This window comes from Hyposmocoma kahamanoa, unplaced genomic scaffold (genome assembly GCF_003589595.1).
Source record: "Hyposmocoma kahamanoa isolate Upper Pololo Valley unplaced genomic scaffold, ASM358959v1 93, whole genome shotgun sequence".
Lineage (NCBI taxonomy): Eukaryota > Metazoa > Arthropoda > Insecta > Lepidoptera > Cosmopterigidae > Hyposmocoma > Hyposmocoma kahamanoa.
In genome coordinates, this window is record NW_020654810.1 from 14234409 (window position 1) to 14252397 (window position 17989).

At 35.4% G+C, this 17989-nt stretch overlaps 1 protein-coding gene across 6 annotated transcripts in view; it reads left to right on the plus strand.

Annotated features, from left to right (window-relative positions):
- LOC113237442 (sterol O-acyltransferase 2) overlaps positions 1 to 17989 on the plus strand; it is a 36088-nt gene that overhangs the window by 5076 nt on the left and 13023 nt on the right. For 2 of the 6 annotated variants that reach the window (XM_026473919.1, XM_026473918.1), the window contains exons 2-5: positions 12310 to 12416; positions 13202 to 13439; positions 13903 to 14054; positions 16701 to 16837. In XM_026473919.1, the coding sequence (XP_026329704.1) occupies positions 13213 to 13439; positions 13903 to 14054; positions 16701 to 16837 (516 nt within the window). In that variant the 5' untranslated portion in view covers positions 12310 to 12416; positions 13202 to 13212. Of the gene's footprint in view, positions 1 to 9378; positions 9572 to 12309; positions 12445 to 13013; positions 13098 to 13201; positions 13440 to 13902; positions 14055 to 16700; positions 16838 to 17989 lie in introns of those variants that run through there. The other 4 variants (XM_026473916.1, XM_026473920.1, XM_026473917.1 and 1 more) reach the window with 4 other exon arrangements.

Below are 17989 nucleotides of genomic sequence, written 5' to 3' on the forward strand. Positions count from 1 at the left end.
CTGAAATTTATATGGCAAAAATTCAATTCTCTCTCTGCGCATTTTCAGTGGAAATGGTCTGGATTGACGAGGATATGCGAGACGAGAATTGAAATATTTGTTTGTATAATATGGAACCGTATTGCTGTTGTATTTCCATATATATAATTATGGAAAGGAAATACAATTCCTTTGCATAATTAATAAATAGTGTAGTTAATAAGTGCGTAGTTCCGTAGATACTCTTTCTTACAAATTTCACTCATTTGAGTATAAAACTACTACTAACCCCAGATGTTGCTAGTAACCAGAATCCTGTGCAATTTGTCTTCTAAACAAGTTTTTGAGCGATTTGGTACAAAGTCAGTTTTCAAAACATATTTAATTTAGTCTCTGTGACAATTTGAAAATATCAAAAAGTTTTAAGCAAATACATAAAAATGTTCAGACTTACGCAGATTTTTAGTTTGCAGTAAATTTTTAATACTTTTCAGTACAATAATCTCCACTTCCAAGTACTGCAAAATGACACTAAACCTAGTTGCGTATTGTTAACAACTTCGCGGCAATCGACGTTGCGACATCTAATGGGATGCGTCTTCTTAGACCAGACCACCCTATACACATATACGAATTATGTCAATAAAAAATTGTGGACCCAGTAATTGACTTACGAGGCGCTATTCCCTCATGCACTAACTCGTCAATGCACGTTTGCTATCTGCACGCTTCTGTTGCTCTACTATAAATTATCTTCTAGGAAATTTCCGTTCAGTATATTGTTACAACGAAATTTCTCGCCATCTTATTCTCTTTTGTCCCAAGACCTGTCTTTAATTTTTTGATACATGTTTTTTTACTTTCGTTTTCAGTAACCATAAAAACTTTTGGAAAAAGCAATTCATATTTTGTAAGGAAGACTTATACAGTTGGCAAGGGTAAGTAGGACAGATTAAGGCAAAAATATTCAATATCATATTTTATGTAACAAAATGAGCCACATATAGCTCCAAATACAGCATAACTAATCAATATTTAGTATCAATCAAAATAAATTTAGAAGATAATGGCATTAAAACTCTTTAAATCAAAATGGGTGCTTATATACATTGGGTGGTACAAAACATAAATCTATGCGAAAACTAATTAATGAATAGAAATTTTATGAATATAGTTTCTTTATTATGTGAGATGATAATCAGCCTTACCAATGGGTAATTATTTAATAATCGAGTGTGATATATTACAACGAATACTTAAATAATAAAAATTTCCACCGAAATAAGATAAAAGAAAACTAACCCGAAAATTACACAAATTACTAATAGTATAAAGACTACTAGAACACACAGTAGGTAGTAAACAAGTAGTAATTTATATTAACTGTGTATAAATAATGAACAAAATTGAAATGAATAACATTTGTTTTAATTATAGAAGATCATAATCAGCTTTACAAGTCTAAATTAAGTACTTATAAAAAAATAATAGAACACGCATTACATTGTCAGTAAATCGTTATTTAAGCGAAATGCCTCACATGTTTTTGCAAAAGAACTTGAAATCAACATTTGCATTATCTTTTACAATGCAGAAAAAACACCCAAAAAGCTAGTTTTTCCTACAAAATGACACTTAATATTTAGAAATTTATTTAAAATATTTTAAATAACGATTTTTTTTCTTTTCAAATTTCACTAATAAGGAATTTCTAATATGAAATATAGAATAATACTAGCTAATTGTGATTTCGTCTGCGCAGAATAAATACTTCCAGCCTACGTACTATACTAATTTTCAAAGATTTTTTGGTTCTCCATACAAATTTTCACCCCCTTTAAGATTTATTTTTGTTATAAAAAGTAGTCCAGGTTCGTCTCCTAGGTCCCATCTATCTCTATACCAATATTCATCAATTTTGGTTCTGCGGTTTGGGCGTGTGACCCTAACAGACAGAGTTACTTTTGCATGTATAATATTAGTTTGAATATCAAAATTGATATCCTCATGTTCTGTATAAGATTCAATTTCAAATCTTCAATGCCATCGTCATCACTCAATTTAACAGATTCTGTTCTCGCACATCAGTTCGATACTGTAACTTGAAAGTGTACCTTAAGGTCAGGCCACACAGATGCGGTACAGCGGGAAAAGCGGAAGCGAATGCATTCCGGGGCGTGCTACACAGCAGTCCCATGCGAAGTTCGCGGCGGGACGCAGCGGCGCGCTGGCCGCGTGTTTCATACCAAAAGCAGCCACGTTTCATTTTGTACACAGATTTTAAGGAAAGTACCAAATCGCTGTCGGATGGTTTTCAAGAAAAAATTCTGCTTTTATTAGAGTTACGGAAGTAACGCAAAAGAAATTTAGATCGAATTCATATTGAAACTTAATAAAAACACACTCATGAGTTATAAAAAAATACAACGTGGTATCCCGCTAAAGCCTCGTTCTGTATGGATAGTTGCTATAACTCAATACAATACAACCACGCGTCCGCACCCGCCCCGCTTTCGCTTCGGACCCGGCCCGCTCCTGTATCAAACCATCATAACCAACGTATCAATTAAAACTTTGCTTTGACAGCTTAGATAGAGGATTAATATTGTTCTCAAGCACACACACGAGCGTACACTTTCGTACGTGCACACAAGCGTCTACGCCCACGCACGCGCACGTACCCACGTCCATGCCCATGCGCACGCAGTTTGTACACACACGCTAGCAGTTCTGTTCATAGTGCATAAATTACTTTTTTACCTAACTCCATAATTTGTTTTCATATATTAGCCTGCGCAAGAATCACTTTATTGCCTCAATGTTATGTTTATTTCTTACGGAGACGTAGATCTGTCGACCTGAAATGAAGGATCGACTTAGTTTTATATATATATATATATATATATATATATATAATACAGTACATCTCTCTTTAGGAGAAAAAAATTAATATTTTTGTTATTATTGTTAATTCGTTGTTACATTTTACATGACCAAAGACATTTTTTATTTGTTGTTTACTTAGAGTATTCCACACAAAAATATGTTCGCATCCGTACCGTAAACCAACAACGTAATCAAGTAATGACTACGATGCATGGATTTTATATTGTAACCTATATTTGTTAACAAATAGTTCATACTGAAAACTTGCTTATATATAAATAAATATATTAGACGACATCATATATGTTGCTCTAATCCCAAAGTAAGTAACTAAAGCACTTATGCTATGGATCGCAAACAACGACTGTAGGTACCACAAACATCCAGATCCGAGACATTATTGAAAAGTTAGTTTTTATGCATTGACTCGGCTGAGGATTGAATCCGGGACCTCACAGTTGGCAACACCACGAAAACCGGTGTGCAAGCCCACGGAAGTTGTCCATTTTTGTCGCTAATGTCGTACAATAAGCTTTAATATTTATGAAAAAGGCGCCAATTGTACGAGAATTAAATCTAATGTATTCTAATCTCAAATCATATCCTTCGAATATATAAAAAGCCATATTAAATGTGTTACCATTTAAATCAAGGATTAATGTTAATCTCAATTTCATCATTGACCCCGTATATGTCTTACTATTGCCCAAAGGTCTCGTCATATTAGTCTATGCTCCACGACTCTGGACCTATGCGGCTTGTCAAACTCACACTTCTTTCAAAGGTTTTGTTACAAGCCTATAAATATAATAAAACAATTTTTTCGGATTTTAATCGCGTATATGGATGACTGACTGATCATGGGACCTGTAATAGTCCGAAACGTTATTTGCAAAACAAATGTTCGCAATTTATGTTTGAAAAAATAGTTTCATTTCCCATGTTAACAATCGCGAAACCTAAGAACTGTATTTTCCTGTACTAATGGAAATGTCTACGCATTAGTGTGAGTATACACAATGGTAAACAATTAATTAATGATTAATGAAGTAAGGAAACCAGTAAAACAAAAAGCGTGGTGATTTCTAGTTCCCGTGTGCCCTCGACAGGGTCAACTTAAGCCTTGAATGGCAAAGGTCGCACTCCACTACCTTTGTTCACCTACATGTCGCTTATTCTGTTACCTCTTAAATGTTGAATATTTCATCACTCAGTTCTTAGGGTCCGGCTTCACGGGTGAGCTGCATCAAGACTAAATTGGCGCAAGCCTTGTGTTGTTGTGCTGTTTATGAGACAACTGTCACCCGCGCTAATCGCTTGTAAAGCGTACATGTAAGCTCACTTACGTACATGTATACATACCAGTGGCGAAAATTGTCGTTAATAAATCCGGATCAAAGCAAAAAACGGCCTTAATAATAAAAAGTGGCGCCTGGGCGACATTTAAACGAACATATATTAGCACACAAAATACCAGTACACTTCATTTCACTAGTTAAGTTATTCTACACATAAAATTGAGCACAAAATTTAGTGAATTACTACTAAAACGTGGAAAATTTTAGGCAAGCCGGTGGGAAACTAGTTATATGGATGCCTCGCCACTGATACATATATATATATATATATGGAAATCGTGGCGACAAGCCTTTAGTTACAGCAAATAATCCTCAACTTAATTGGTTTTCCAAATTGATTTTGCGTTCGCAAACGAGAGTCGTGTTTTGTTTTCAATATAATACAGAGTTTTTTTTTTAATTCATTGTAAGGATATTTCATGAATCTACATGATATTATATAGAAGGTAACTTTTCGATTGGGCGTCTACGCCATCGAGCCTAAACCAAAACTAAGATAAATGGCGAAAAATACTAAAAAAAGTCTTGCGGTCAACTAAATTTAAAACTAAAACTGTATCAATGGATTTATTAAAAGTCCATTTATATCCGGAATTCGAACCGGTAGCTGGGAATGTCGCTACAAATTAATTAGATTGTGTAAATAAGTTAAGCTAGTTAAGCGAGTTACAAGCAGAACCTGTTAAAAAATATGCAAACCAAAATAAAAGAAGAAAATGTGCTACAGAACCAGAACACGTGATCAATTAGTATACCGGGAAAATGCACTTGTGTATGCCAACTCGCTCGTATTATGCAGTAAATGTCAACATGACCTTTAAAACAATTCGTTCGGAAATATGAGACAAATTTGTCCTTTTCGTAATTGGCCTTTTTAGCAGGCAATGGAGAGTTTCTTAGACATTTTTCAATATCAGCCAACCTAATAATATTTTACTGGCCACCATAAAAGGGGTATTCGAATGCAATCAATGCGAGCAATATGGAATATAGTGTTGTGATCATATTTACGAGATGATGATAAACAGATGAAAGAAACCGTAAATCTATATCGGCAATAAACCGCCTTGTTTATCCAACGTCAATATATGTACGTCTTGGAACTACTGCGCGAGGTATATGACCGGAAGCACATTAGCGCATAAGAATATGTTCACACTTACAATCCCAAAGGACTTCACAACCTACCTCTAGCTAATATGTAAAACGGTTTAACCGAAAATTCAACAGCCTTAATAAAGGAAAAAATAATAAATAAATAATAAAAAAAGTGCAAACAGTATTAGTTTTAGGAGAGGAAAAAGTAAACATATGCGTGAAAAGAGTGAATAATGGTGAACATAACTAACAAATTAATTCTGTTCTCATACTTATTCTTCCTAAAAAAACGGATAGTAATAAAAGCTCCGAAAAGTAAATAAAAAAATGAGCTTATTCAAAATATGAATATTGCGTCATTTACTAAGCTACGAAAACCTTTGTGCAAATGAAAATACGAAAATAAACGAACGAAATACTGAAAGTTCCGAAAAATCTTGCTGACTACTCTGCCAACTTAATTTATTTTTACTGAAAACTATTATTAGTCATTTTTATAGTAAACTATATTAATTATAATATGATTTGATCTGAAAATACAACGTAATGAACGCAAACGTGTTCCCTTCTGGCTGGTTTTTCATATACTAACCTTTTTTTTTAATCCGGGAGAATCTGCTTACAGATACCCCGGCCCCGCGGGGGCAGAGCCGGGGTTATGTGGGACTGGGCTGAACCCTGAAGGGGAGCAGCCCGACCGCACTAAACTCCCGGAGTGTTCCTCCTCTCCGCTGTAGGTGGAGGTACGGGTACGCTGTTACACTCGTCCGCGCCCCTCCCCGAGAAGGGAGACACATCGGTCCCCCGACTCCGAATGTGAGCCTCGCCGAACACCAGACGAGCCTTCCATCCTGGTCCCCTCTACGCTGGGCAACGAACTACCCCGAGTTCGCTACCCAGGGGCCATGGGGGGCCAGGACAGCATCCACTCAATGAACGATGTATGAAATGAAAAAATGAACTGTGAAGTTTAGTGGCTGCTCCCTCAGCCCCCGCGGCGGATCTGATGGTAGGGTCCGCCGCAACACCTAACGCGCGTCCGCGCGGATTCTCCGAAGAGAGTCCCTTGGAGCATCCACCACGGGCCAACTGCCCACGTTCGGCCGCGGAGGATAAGACTAGCGGCAACAAGACACCGACACGTCTCTTCCCCCGCGGCCCCGCCGCCACTTCGTCATCGAAAGCGGTGCAGCCTCGGGCCAGCCTACCATCATCGGCCGGCCCCGTAGGTTCCTCTTAGCTTCACCGTGGGATGAAATCGACCACGGCTACTAGAGCCCCTCCGCCACGACAAGGCGGGAACCCCTTCGGGGGTTTCATATACTAACCTAACCTAACGTACCAAATAGGGAGCGCAAACAAGATTTAACCTATGTAAAATACCTACATTTGTTTTCTTTTAAACCAACATTGAATGCTGTGAGTAACAATAATAATTTTGTCAAAACGAAGATTCAGCGTTGTAGACTACGTTATGGACCAGACACTACTCCCTCCGCACCTTCGGTTTTAAATTACACTCTAGATCGAACAGAAGTACCACGGCCACGACATTTTCCATGTGAACAATACGGCTAAACATTGGCCGCCACTTCACAGAACGTATCGTAATCACAAACACAAAATATTTATCTGTGTCAAATGTATATTTTTTTATTTATAAATGTATCGTTATGTATTCATAATTATATACAACCTTGCTATCTATTTTATAATCATACTCCCATATTCGAGATACTAATTCGTGATGCTAGTGTAAAAATATTAATACTGCCTTTGACAAAGCTTATTTCAATAGAACACTGTGATATTTCACTTTAATTTCTCAGATTATGTTTTGCAACCTGTAGGAACAACTAACAACTAAAATAATATTGTAACCACCCTAAGCTCCAAGCGACATGTAGGCAACTTATTTGTTATACCATGGTACAGATGTCACAAAGATTTAGTAGCAGTAGAGCTCCTTGTGAAACAGTTCGTCCAGAGAAGTACTGCCACCTCACCTATTTCTGCCGCCAAGCGGTAATGTGAGCAGTAAGCGTTCCGGTTTGGAAAGGTAAGGGTTCTGGTGAAATTCCATACACATGGGACTTGTCAACTAATGTCTCAGGGTGACGGGCGCAGTGACAGTGCCCCTAGATATTTGCGAATTAAAGCTCCGAGTGACACTGCAACTGTTATGGATAGACGTGTCGCTTCCCACCAGGCGTACGACTTGGTAAGTGTAGTTTGCCTCGTCACTTGGTATTATAAAAAAAAATTGTTCCTGATCTGTTGTTGTCAGTAAAACATTCATATAGAATCTTATTTAAATATCATTACATCTGAGTACTGTAACAATTACTCCAAATAACGCACATACTAATAGCCCCGCATTAGGGAAACCCTGCATCGCGGATGCCACAAATTACACACAAACTCATGAGAAAAATAGATGTAAGCCTTACAAATATTTCTCTCGACCCGGGAATCGAACCAGAAATCAGTTTGTGATTACTTAACAAAATATTTAATTTATCACTTAAGCCCATATCACATAATACGCTACATTAATAATAAAAGTAGGTGTGTTAGTAGTTTGGACTGTTTTTGTAGAGTTCTGTCGAACAGTTTTTTTGGCAGTTTAGTTAGATTATAATGAATTCACAGTCATGTGAATTGATTTTTATAGATCGTTTTGAAGACTGTATACGTGAATTTTAGAACACCAACATAAGAAAAGTAGTATAACCTTTTATAAAAATAATAAAGGCAGGCATTTTTAACCAATGTTTAGTGTTTCAGAGGAGTCTTCCGTTAGTTCCTTTTAAAATAGATATGATACAGGTCACGTTTGGTTCCATTATCGCACTTCCGCTTTGAAATTAATAACTAAGCTGTCCATTTCACTCTTCATTATTACATTCCAAAGAAGGTACCAATTGAACTTAAAAATAATAATCGATTTAAGTTATTAAAACATTTGCACAAGTAATGAAACCCCGATATTGATTCCAATAAGCATGTTCCGTAATAAAATAAAATGTACTCGAATAATCATGAAAACCATGCGGCTCTTTGAATTTACAAGTGATAAAAATACAGTGATTTTTAAATTTTGATAAATACATGTAACGTGATGTTATATCTTATCAGAAGTTTGCCGTTATAAGTAAAATTAATCAACATTCAACTCGATAGTTTTCATCGGCTAGGTATTAAACGCGAATTACATTTTAAAATCCTAGCCGATTCGGCCTAAGAGATAATAATCTCTGATAAGTATTCCGATTTAGTTAGGTCGTGTCATAATTATTATATGCTCGATTTTGCTGTGGGGTGTATGTATATGTAATTTTCGAAGGTCGCAATTGATAATAACATAATTGTTTATGTGATGAATTCGTCAATCGAATTTAGGATGTTGGACAGTAAAATCATTCGAATTTTCAATAATAAATAATTGTGTAACGATTGATGTATATATTCTACTCATATCAGGATTTTTTTTATGATACCAAGTGTCAGGACGAACAAGTCGTGTGCACTCCACGTGTTACGTGTTATAGACGGCGACTTTAGCAGCGATGCAAACGCGTTTACTTAACGCGCGCATTTACTGACACACGGCGGCTTAAACTACATCTGCTATTTAGAGATGCAATTTCGCGAAATAGCGACAGAAATAGGTAAGGTGGCATGACTTCTCTGGACCAACTCTTTCTCTCTCTTTCAGAAAGAGCTCTACTGCTACCAAAAATCTAATTGGATAGGATCCAAAACGTGTATTGCATGGTATAGCGTTTCGTACAGGCATCAAATATGAATATTGTATATCTATAACTACCCACCAATCAAAACTGATTTCAAAAATAACACATCAGTGCGTAAACAAAGATAAATTCAAAGATAGTAGCACCATATTGACGATTAGAAAATTTCCGTTCAAATATAAAATAGCTTTTGAATTATTCAGTTCAAAGTAAAACAATTGAAAAACTTATAATTATTTTTTATAAAATTCTTTAAATGATTAGCGTAAATCTTTGCAAATAATAAAATTTATTGTCGGTCGTTGATATATTTACTCCTTTTTATCAATATCTTGTGTGAAAGGTTACTAGCTACATGTAACTTTGTATTATTAATTGTATAGTAATAGTTTGTGATGTGTGATGAGTGCCTTAGTTCAATAAATGAACACTCTGGATGTGCTACTGTATGAATGAGTGCCCATTTGTGCCCATTAACGTGTGTTTATATTTTGGGTAAGTAGATACAGTTATATTTATCAAAATAAATAATTTATTTATTCATTTATTTTAATTAATTGGAGTTTAAAGGATAAAAGTTCCTTTAAACTCCATGAAAATTAAAATAAATTAATATTTCGATAATATTTAACTAATTAACTTTACTTTGTTTACTTATTTTAATATTGGCATTTCACAATTCTTCGTGATTTGAGACTAAGGTAAAATAAGTTGTTAGAAATATAACCAAAAATTCAAGTCTTGGACAAGTAGACTTGATTGGACAGCGTAGCTTCAGAAGCCTATACCCCATGTAGATTCCAGATGTCGTAACAGGGTGAATAAAAAATCTTAAATTTTGACACTGAAAATATTTTTATTCACCTCACTAGCTCGAAAGGCTTTTTTTCTCATAGGAAATCTGCTCGCAAAAGCGTTTTTTGTACGCTAGCTTGGAAAAGCTTTTTGAAATTCGAACTTGACGATGGATTGTACTTGACGCGATTTTTCGTACATCACTTATTTATGTAATATGAACCCGTTGATATATTTTATTCTTATTATTATTGACATTAAATTGACAATGTTAACTAATTGTGTTTATTAAATTATTTTAATTCGTCGAAGAACTAAAATAATTTCAATAATCACTTAATGACACAAAATTATAAAAATACAAGCAAGAATAAAAATTGATGAGATGCAAATTCAGAACGCATCCGAATGTAAACTTTTCACCATTTTCCTCTCTATAGTGAGGTGAAAAGTTGTGTGTTTCGCTCGGCAGCAAAGTTGTTTTGAGTCTCGTGGCTTGCAACCCTCGCTACGCTCAGGTTTCAATACAAGCACTCACGTCAAACAGCAACTTTGCTGAGTTGCATAACAAATAACTATTACTTGTATTTAATACAGTTGGTAATAGTAACTTCACAACAATGTCATTATATGTTAATACAATATTAGATGTTGCTAGTATCGCATACAGTCAAAAACGAACGTACTCTGAATTTGAATCTGAAGACGACATACACGTAAGTGCAAAAAAATGTAGAGACTGATGTGCGATCCCTATAGTACCAATAGTTAAGCAGTGGTAGAACTCTGTATGAAAGAGTTCGCCCAGGGATACTGCCACGCACCTGTTTTTGCCGCCAAACAGATTACTGTTACATTAGTAAGCATTACTACGTTCCGGTTTTGGAGGGTAAGGATTGCTGGTGAAAGTACAGGCACATGGGGCTTGTCAACTTTATGTTTGAGGGAGACGGATACAGTGGCATACACCTCAGATTTTTGCAATTTCAAAACTTTGCGTGACTCTGTATTTGTTATGAATGTACGTATCAGTTACCCCAGATACACAACTTGTTCGTCCTCACTACATACCATAAAAATACCTACCAAAATCTTATTACTCATACCTACCTTCGTGTCACGATTACACTTCATACAATGAATCAGCTATACATAATTGTGCCATCGCGTAAAGTGTGAGTTAATCGGTGACAATATATTGATAAAAATGCTTCACTTGGTTACTAAATTATTAATCTATACTTTTCAAGATTACATTTATAATTAAATAATTGATTACGTAGCGTAAAATATTATATCTATCTTATTCACTTTGTTTGTAAGAGAATCTATATTCGTAGCTTTGGTATAATAACGCCACGTGCGATCATACGTTAAAAGTGCTATGACGAAAGTATTTCATGCTACATGTAACAAATTATGTAAGTACATGTGAAATTTTAAAACTCTCCTATTTAAATATAAAAAAAACCTATTGACTAATTTTGATCGTAGGCTCTTCAAACCTCTCTCGTAAAAAGTTGTCATTTTGCAGATGTGGCCTTGTTACACCAACAGTCAGATTTTTTTATGATACCAAGTGGCGGCACGATCAAGTCATGCGCCTGGTGGTTGGTAAGCGTCCATAACAGTAGCAACGGCGCTCAGAGTTTTCAAGCGCAAAGATCTTAGGGGCACTGTCACTGCGCCCGTCTTCCTGATACATAAGTTGAAAAGTCCCATGTGCCTAAAATCTCAACACGACCCTTACCTTACCCTTCAAAACTGAACTGCAGTAATGCACACATTACTGTTTGGCGGTAGAAATAGGTAAGGTGGCCGTCATCGAATATATAAGCAGAAATAAAGACGAAATGTCATTTAATTTGTTTGAAAACTATTCTGCCATATGCCATATCATTACTGTGACAACTGCGCTCCGATTGGCTAGCCCGAGTTCGAAACAATTGACGGGTGTCCTCAACTATTTCACTTCAAATCACCAGTTAACTTGAGCTTTGCTATAATTGACGTAAATTGCAAAATTACATATTTAATATTTAATTACCGATGAAATTTGATACCGTTTGTTTTGTAATTAGATGTTTTGCTGGTATTCCCACACAACCGAACAGAATAGCACGGTATTGTTGAAAATATTATCTTTATTACAATAAATACAGAATATTTTTTGGAATATACGGAGATGTAGGTACACACAGGTCAGTAGTTGGCCTGTCTATATTTCAGTGCAAACGAGAGTTGCTATTTATAAGAGCTATGTCGCTAATGTGTTACCAGGAATATATGGCCCTTATTTCGTCTCTTTTTCTGGTTATATACTCGATGGTGACCGTTCTTCCCTGCATGAAGTTTTTTACAGGGAACTCTACAGGCACTCAAATTTAACAAAAAAACTTAACTGTATTTGTTTTTAGTGCCTTTATTTTTTGTTTTAGCTTGCAGTAGGTCTGGAAGACACAGAAAGCCAACATTATTAAATACACTGTCTATACTTACAGTGAACATCGGATCGACATTCGTTCAGCGCGCTGCAGATGTTTAGGTGTTTTTTTTTTCTAAGAGTAAAACACGTACGTACGTAACAATATAAAATATTAGTAGAGTGCCATTTCTCTATGTGTATAGTGCGTGTTACACTAAAAAATCCCAAACGATGGAAGCTTATGCCCGTGATATCGTCTACGTGGAATCAGCAATTGCCCACAAACTATGCACATGGAAAACGTTTAGTTCGCATAAGGAAAAATGCATGTAAAAAGTTTTTTTAACAATCATTCGATTTTTGCAAACAAACTTTAGCACTTAGTTTCTTTTTCTTTTAGGGATAACAAAAAATATTTGTTTCTCTATTTCCTTTGTACAGTATTCACACTAAATGTTGAGTCTATTGACCTACGAAGTATGATATATCTGTATAAAGTTCCACAAAAACACATCGTTCCAGTGGTCTTGGGGAAAAAGGGCATAAATTGAAAAATATCAATACAAAGTTTTTTGTTAATAAAAACAGGGAATATAATATTCCCGCGCAAAATAAATCCGCGTTTTTCTGTTCTAGGGGCAGATTTGAAAAGCAAAAAATAGAGGCTTTATTATTTGCTTTGTAGACATTCCATACCCAGATTTGTGATATTAAGCTGGAGGAATATGATTTTCTTAAAATATTGTTTAATTCAATAATCATTATATTTCAATGAGGTATTTCATTGTAAAAGTCTTACAGGTTAAGTTTTGGTAAAATTTATAGTTATTTCATTAAATTTATAGTAAAAACTACTATACATATAAATATATATTTGTAGCTATAGTAGTGTTTTTTTTTTTCAGAATCCATCAATATGGCACAAGAAAATGTAGTACGTAGACACAAAGGCAATCAATCTCAAAATGGAGATGTGAAGCGTGAAGCAAAACCCCTCGAACCAGAATTCATCCCCAGAGAATCGCCGCTAACTGTCCTCATACAAAATTCGCTGCACATTAGGGCCATTTACCATATATTCGTGGCTATTTTAATAATTTTGCTACTTGATACCGCGATATACGACCTCGTCGAAAGCGGAAAGCAAGTAAACATTTTATTTTTTTAAACACAATTAAACTAACCACATTGTCATGTAGACCGCCTATAACTATATTAATTTTAATTCACTATTCACTCACTGTAGTTATATTGAATATTTATTACAATTATTGTTTTATTACTATTTGAATATTATTAGGTACTATTAAGATACGTAGATACCATACTTATTTCCGGTGTTCATTTTCAAGATATTCGAAAGGAAAGATTTAAAAACGTATATAAAATTAATATTTAAGTACACTTCAATGTTTTAGTACGGGTTTTAAGTATATAAAATCTTTTTTGTGAAACGAACAAAACTTATTTCTGGAAATAAATATATTGTAATATATATTGTAAACTTGTAGTGCACTATGTTAGTGGTTTCTTTTCACTAGTTTCTTAGGTACGGGCTTACTTATAGGTTTATAAGTTAATTGTTATTTAATCATTTATTTACCAGATTGAACATTGGAATAAAGTCAATAGTATATGGATTTGGAAACATCAGTCGAGGTCTAAAACTATGGCTGTTCGATCTTACGGTCACCTTCGCATTCTACCCTGGAATGTTGTTATATGCTGCTGGAGCCAAACTATTAAAAAAAGTACCAGGTAAACGAAAGTCGAAAATAAAGATTCCATATTCCTTTAATTTTCAAAACGTCTAATTATTTTCATCAACGGTATTTAAGTTGATAAAGTAACAGTAAAAAACGAATGACCGAGCAAAACCGTCTTGTCGAGAGCGGCCTTTGTTGCACACGGCCGTTACGTTGTTCAAAGCTCCCCCTCGCTCCCCACAAATTAGTCACTCGGTTGGCCATGTATGAGCACCACGGAGCCACTAATTCCGTTACTTATTACTAAAGTTCCAAATTAACTGCTTTATAATTTCTACTTGATCGTCTATTAGCTTTTACGTGCTTAGTTGCCAGTAGGCTTTCTCGAAAGTAAGCCTTGCCATGGTTTTATGTTCTTTAACTACTGTAAGTTCACATATTATACTAACTAGAGTCTGTATCCAATGTTTATTTTCAAATAGACCAATACACCTAAAATACCAAGGAATGTTTATGTAGTCTCAAACCAACAAGAAATGTTTTTTAAATCACTTTTACTATAGAAACCCCTATCGCAACATACGTCCCTTAAATTTATTAAGATGACTTGAATTTTACCTAGCAACTATACAAATATATACAATGTGTTCGTAGCATTAGCTCATAGATTTTTTATTATTATAAAACATAAGTGCGCATTTGACCTCCATCTCACCTGATGGAAAGTGACGATGAGCTCGACGATGGAGCATGCACACCTAAATAATGCCTATTCACTCTCGCCTTGAAAATACCCAAGTTATAACGTTCAGGGAATAAGTCTGTAGGCAGGGAATTCCACTCCATAGCCATTCGCTAAATAAATAATAAATGTGGAAGTGTAACGCTTCGTGCGAATCTTTGGAATATCCACAACATGGGGGTGGAAGCCTAGCCTACGCCTAGTCCCACGGTGATGGAAAGGGGTGGGAGGAATTAAATCGAGTAATTCTATCGCACACTCTCCCTGATACATCCTGTAAAATACCGATGAGGAGGCAACTTTACGGCGGTGTTCAAGACTCTAAAACTTCGCCTCCACTAATCCCGAGTCACCTATAAGCATCTTGGCACAGTTGTCAATAGAATCCAAAGTGGCCAGTTGATATGTAGCAGAGCCATCCCAAAGGTAGCAGCATTACTCCATGCATGACCGGACTTATGCTCGGTACAGCTGCAGCAACTGTCCCGGTGTAAAGTAACGCCTCACACTGGAAAGGATCCCATGCTTTCTTGCTGCATTTTTGACCACGGTTTCAAAGTATCTGCCGAAGTTCCAATTATACGACAGGTCCATTCCAAGTAGCTGGAGACAGTCGGTTGTCGGTATGGATATATCACGAAAAGTCGGAGTCAGCTCAAAGGGACTCCGTTTTGTGGAGAATAGACACGCGTGCGTTTTGGTAGCGTTAAATTTAACAAGATTGGCATTGCCCCAATCGGAGACTGACTGGAGTGTCAAATCTAAACGGCTAACCATGGACTCTCGACAAGACTGGATTTCCTCTCCAGTAGACTTTGCCTTCTTTAATTAAACAATGTAAACGTCATTTATTTTCATTTGTCGTTCTCATTCAATCTCTTCCGTCGGAATGGACGTGGTCATTCATCCCTACAATTACGCACAGGCTCTACGAGGATCCAACGATGTGATTGTCAAAGGACTTGTTTATGCATTTGTAATTTGTACTGGTATATTGTTACGCTTCTTATTTGCCGCATCGCAGTCCTTTAGTAAGCCCAGGTAAAGGGAACCTTCGTCACAATTTTTCACCACTTAACGACTTTCTCTTGACAAATTTAATGAAAATAGACGTTTGTTCATTCATTATTGTATCTTTGATCGGTATACCTAGTAAGTAATTTCAAATTAATTACCAGTTTCCATCAAGTGGTACGTATGGCTGATTGTTCGGTTTTATACAACTTTTTAATAATAATATTAAGAGGTTATAATGTGTAGTTGCATTGCTTTTTAGAAAACTTCAAACAATGAACATTTGTAAAATACAAGTACTTCTGCTCACATAATTTGACATAGTACTTTATTAATTGGAAAAGTTAAGCGATATTTCATAAAGATTTAATTAGTTTTCGTTTGTAGAACTGGCACCGCTACGTTTAAAATAATTGAATCAAATGTTTGGTTCATATCCTACATAATAATAATGTTGAAGAAATAATACTATTATGAATGTCACGTAATAATAATGAGTTGGCCAAAAAACAAACATAGAACTTTTTAAATATATGTTGTAAAATATTATTTTAACGCGCTTATTTAAGAACGGGCAGGAAAATTTTAAGTTTATAACTATTGAAAAACATCCAGAACTGGAGAATTGTAAAGGCGTCGTATTTCATAATGATAATACCAAACCACACACATATTTACGAAGCCTTAATGAGGTTAGGATATGCTTGTTATAGGTGCCTCCACCGTATTCGCCCGACATAGCCTCTTTAGATTTGTTTCGATCCTTACAAAATTTTTAAAGTAGACACGACTTTGACAACGAAGAGATCATCAAACGAGAATTAGAGCTGTAATTCTTTAAATGTTGCTGTGTGATATTTAATTTTTTAAATGTTTTTCATTTGTGCTTTGATACATTACGGGCTTTTTAGACAACCCAATAATATAAAGGTATCTTTTCAGTTGTTCGTAAAGCGTGGACAATGCTAGGCATACTTGGTGTCGCTGCATTGGAATTTATTCTTGTTGCCATCCCAGTGAAAGACTTGTTCAAAGAGCATCTTGCATTGGGATCGTCTGTTGCCGTCACTTGTGAAATGGTAAGATTTTATGTCAAAAGTTGCATAGAAATATCATTAAACCTTTAACTGGTTTATTTGAAAATCGACTCTTAAATACATGCCTAAATAGTACTTAAGTCACTGGTTAATAGCAAATTACCCCGAGAAAGCGAACTAGAACTGAACTACGGAGTTCGGCACTACCACGTCGCTGAAGCACAATTTATCTCTGTCACGAAAGCTAAAGCAAAAGTTTCAGACGGGTGCCGAACGAAGCGAACTCCATGCAACGTCCTGTATCCATGCCGTAACTCGCATGGAAGTAATTCACAACAATAAGTTCTCGCTAACTTTCAACGCTGCTATAAAACTAACGGAACTAAATTAATTATGGCTAAGCTTTGTGATATTCTGGCTGAAATACACATAGGAAACTCTATCAATTGGAAATATCTCATAATAGCGAACACTAATATAGCTCTATCATCGTTACATACCCGTTTGTGTGGAATCTAGACTCATGTTGTCTTTCCATACATCTTTATCTAACACGTAGTCTATATTGTGAGCGTAACGAAAATATTAATCTCGATTAAAAATAGATCCTTAATCGTATATATCGCACCCTTAGTAATATAAGGGCACAATCCAAAAAAAGTAGATTTTTGGGAAATCGCGTATTAAGATTCTGGATTCCTACATTACACCTATTTTTTCAAATAATATGCTTATTATTTAAGTTATAAATATGAAATTTGGCAGATTTGTTCTTTGATAAATGTATTATAAAGAGCAATAAAAAAAAATAATATAAATAAATTAATATAAATTGGCCGAGTGATACGATATGATATAGTTTTTAAATAGCCACAATTGAAATCTAAGCATATTTATTACTAATTCATTTAGACGTACGTCTGATACTTAATGTGAAACCTTGGGCAAATAACACAATGATTGGTTAAAAGGAAACAACATGCCATTCTCGCCGTTAATTTGCTTTAGTTTTAGTATTAGAGTTGTAGAGTAGCTTTTGAAAAAACGACGAAAACAGGAGTCTATATCCATAAATAATTGTATTGTACTGAAACCAGGGTCTTATGTGCGGGAAAAAAACAGTGTTATCAGGTTGAGTTGAGGTACTATTTAAAGTGAGATGTAGAATAAATCACGTGGGACCCTTGTCAGAGC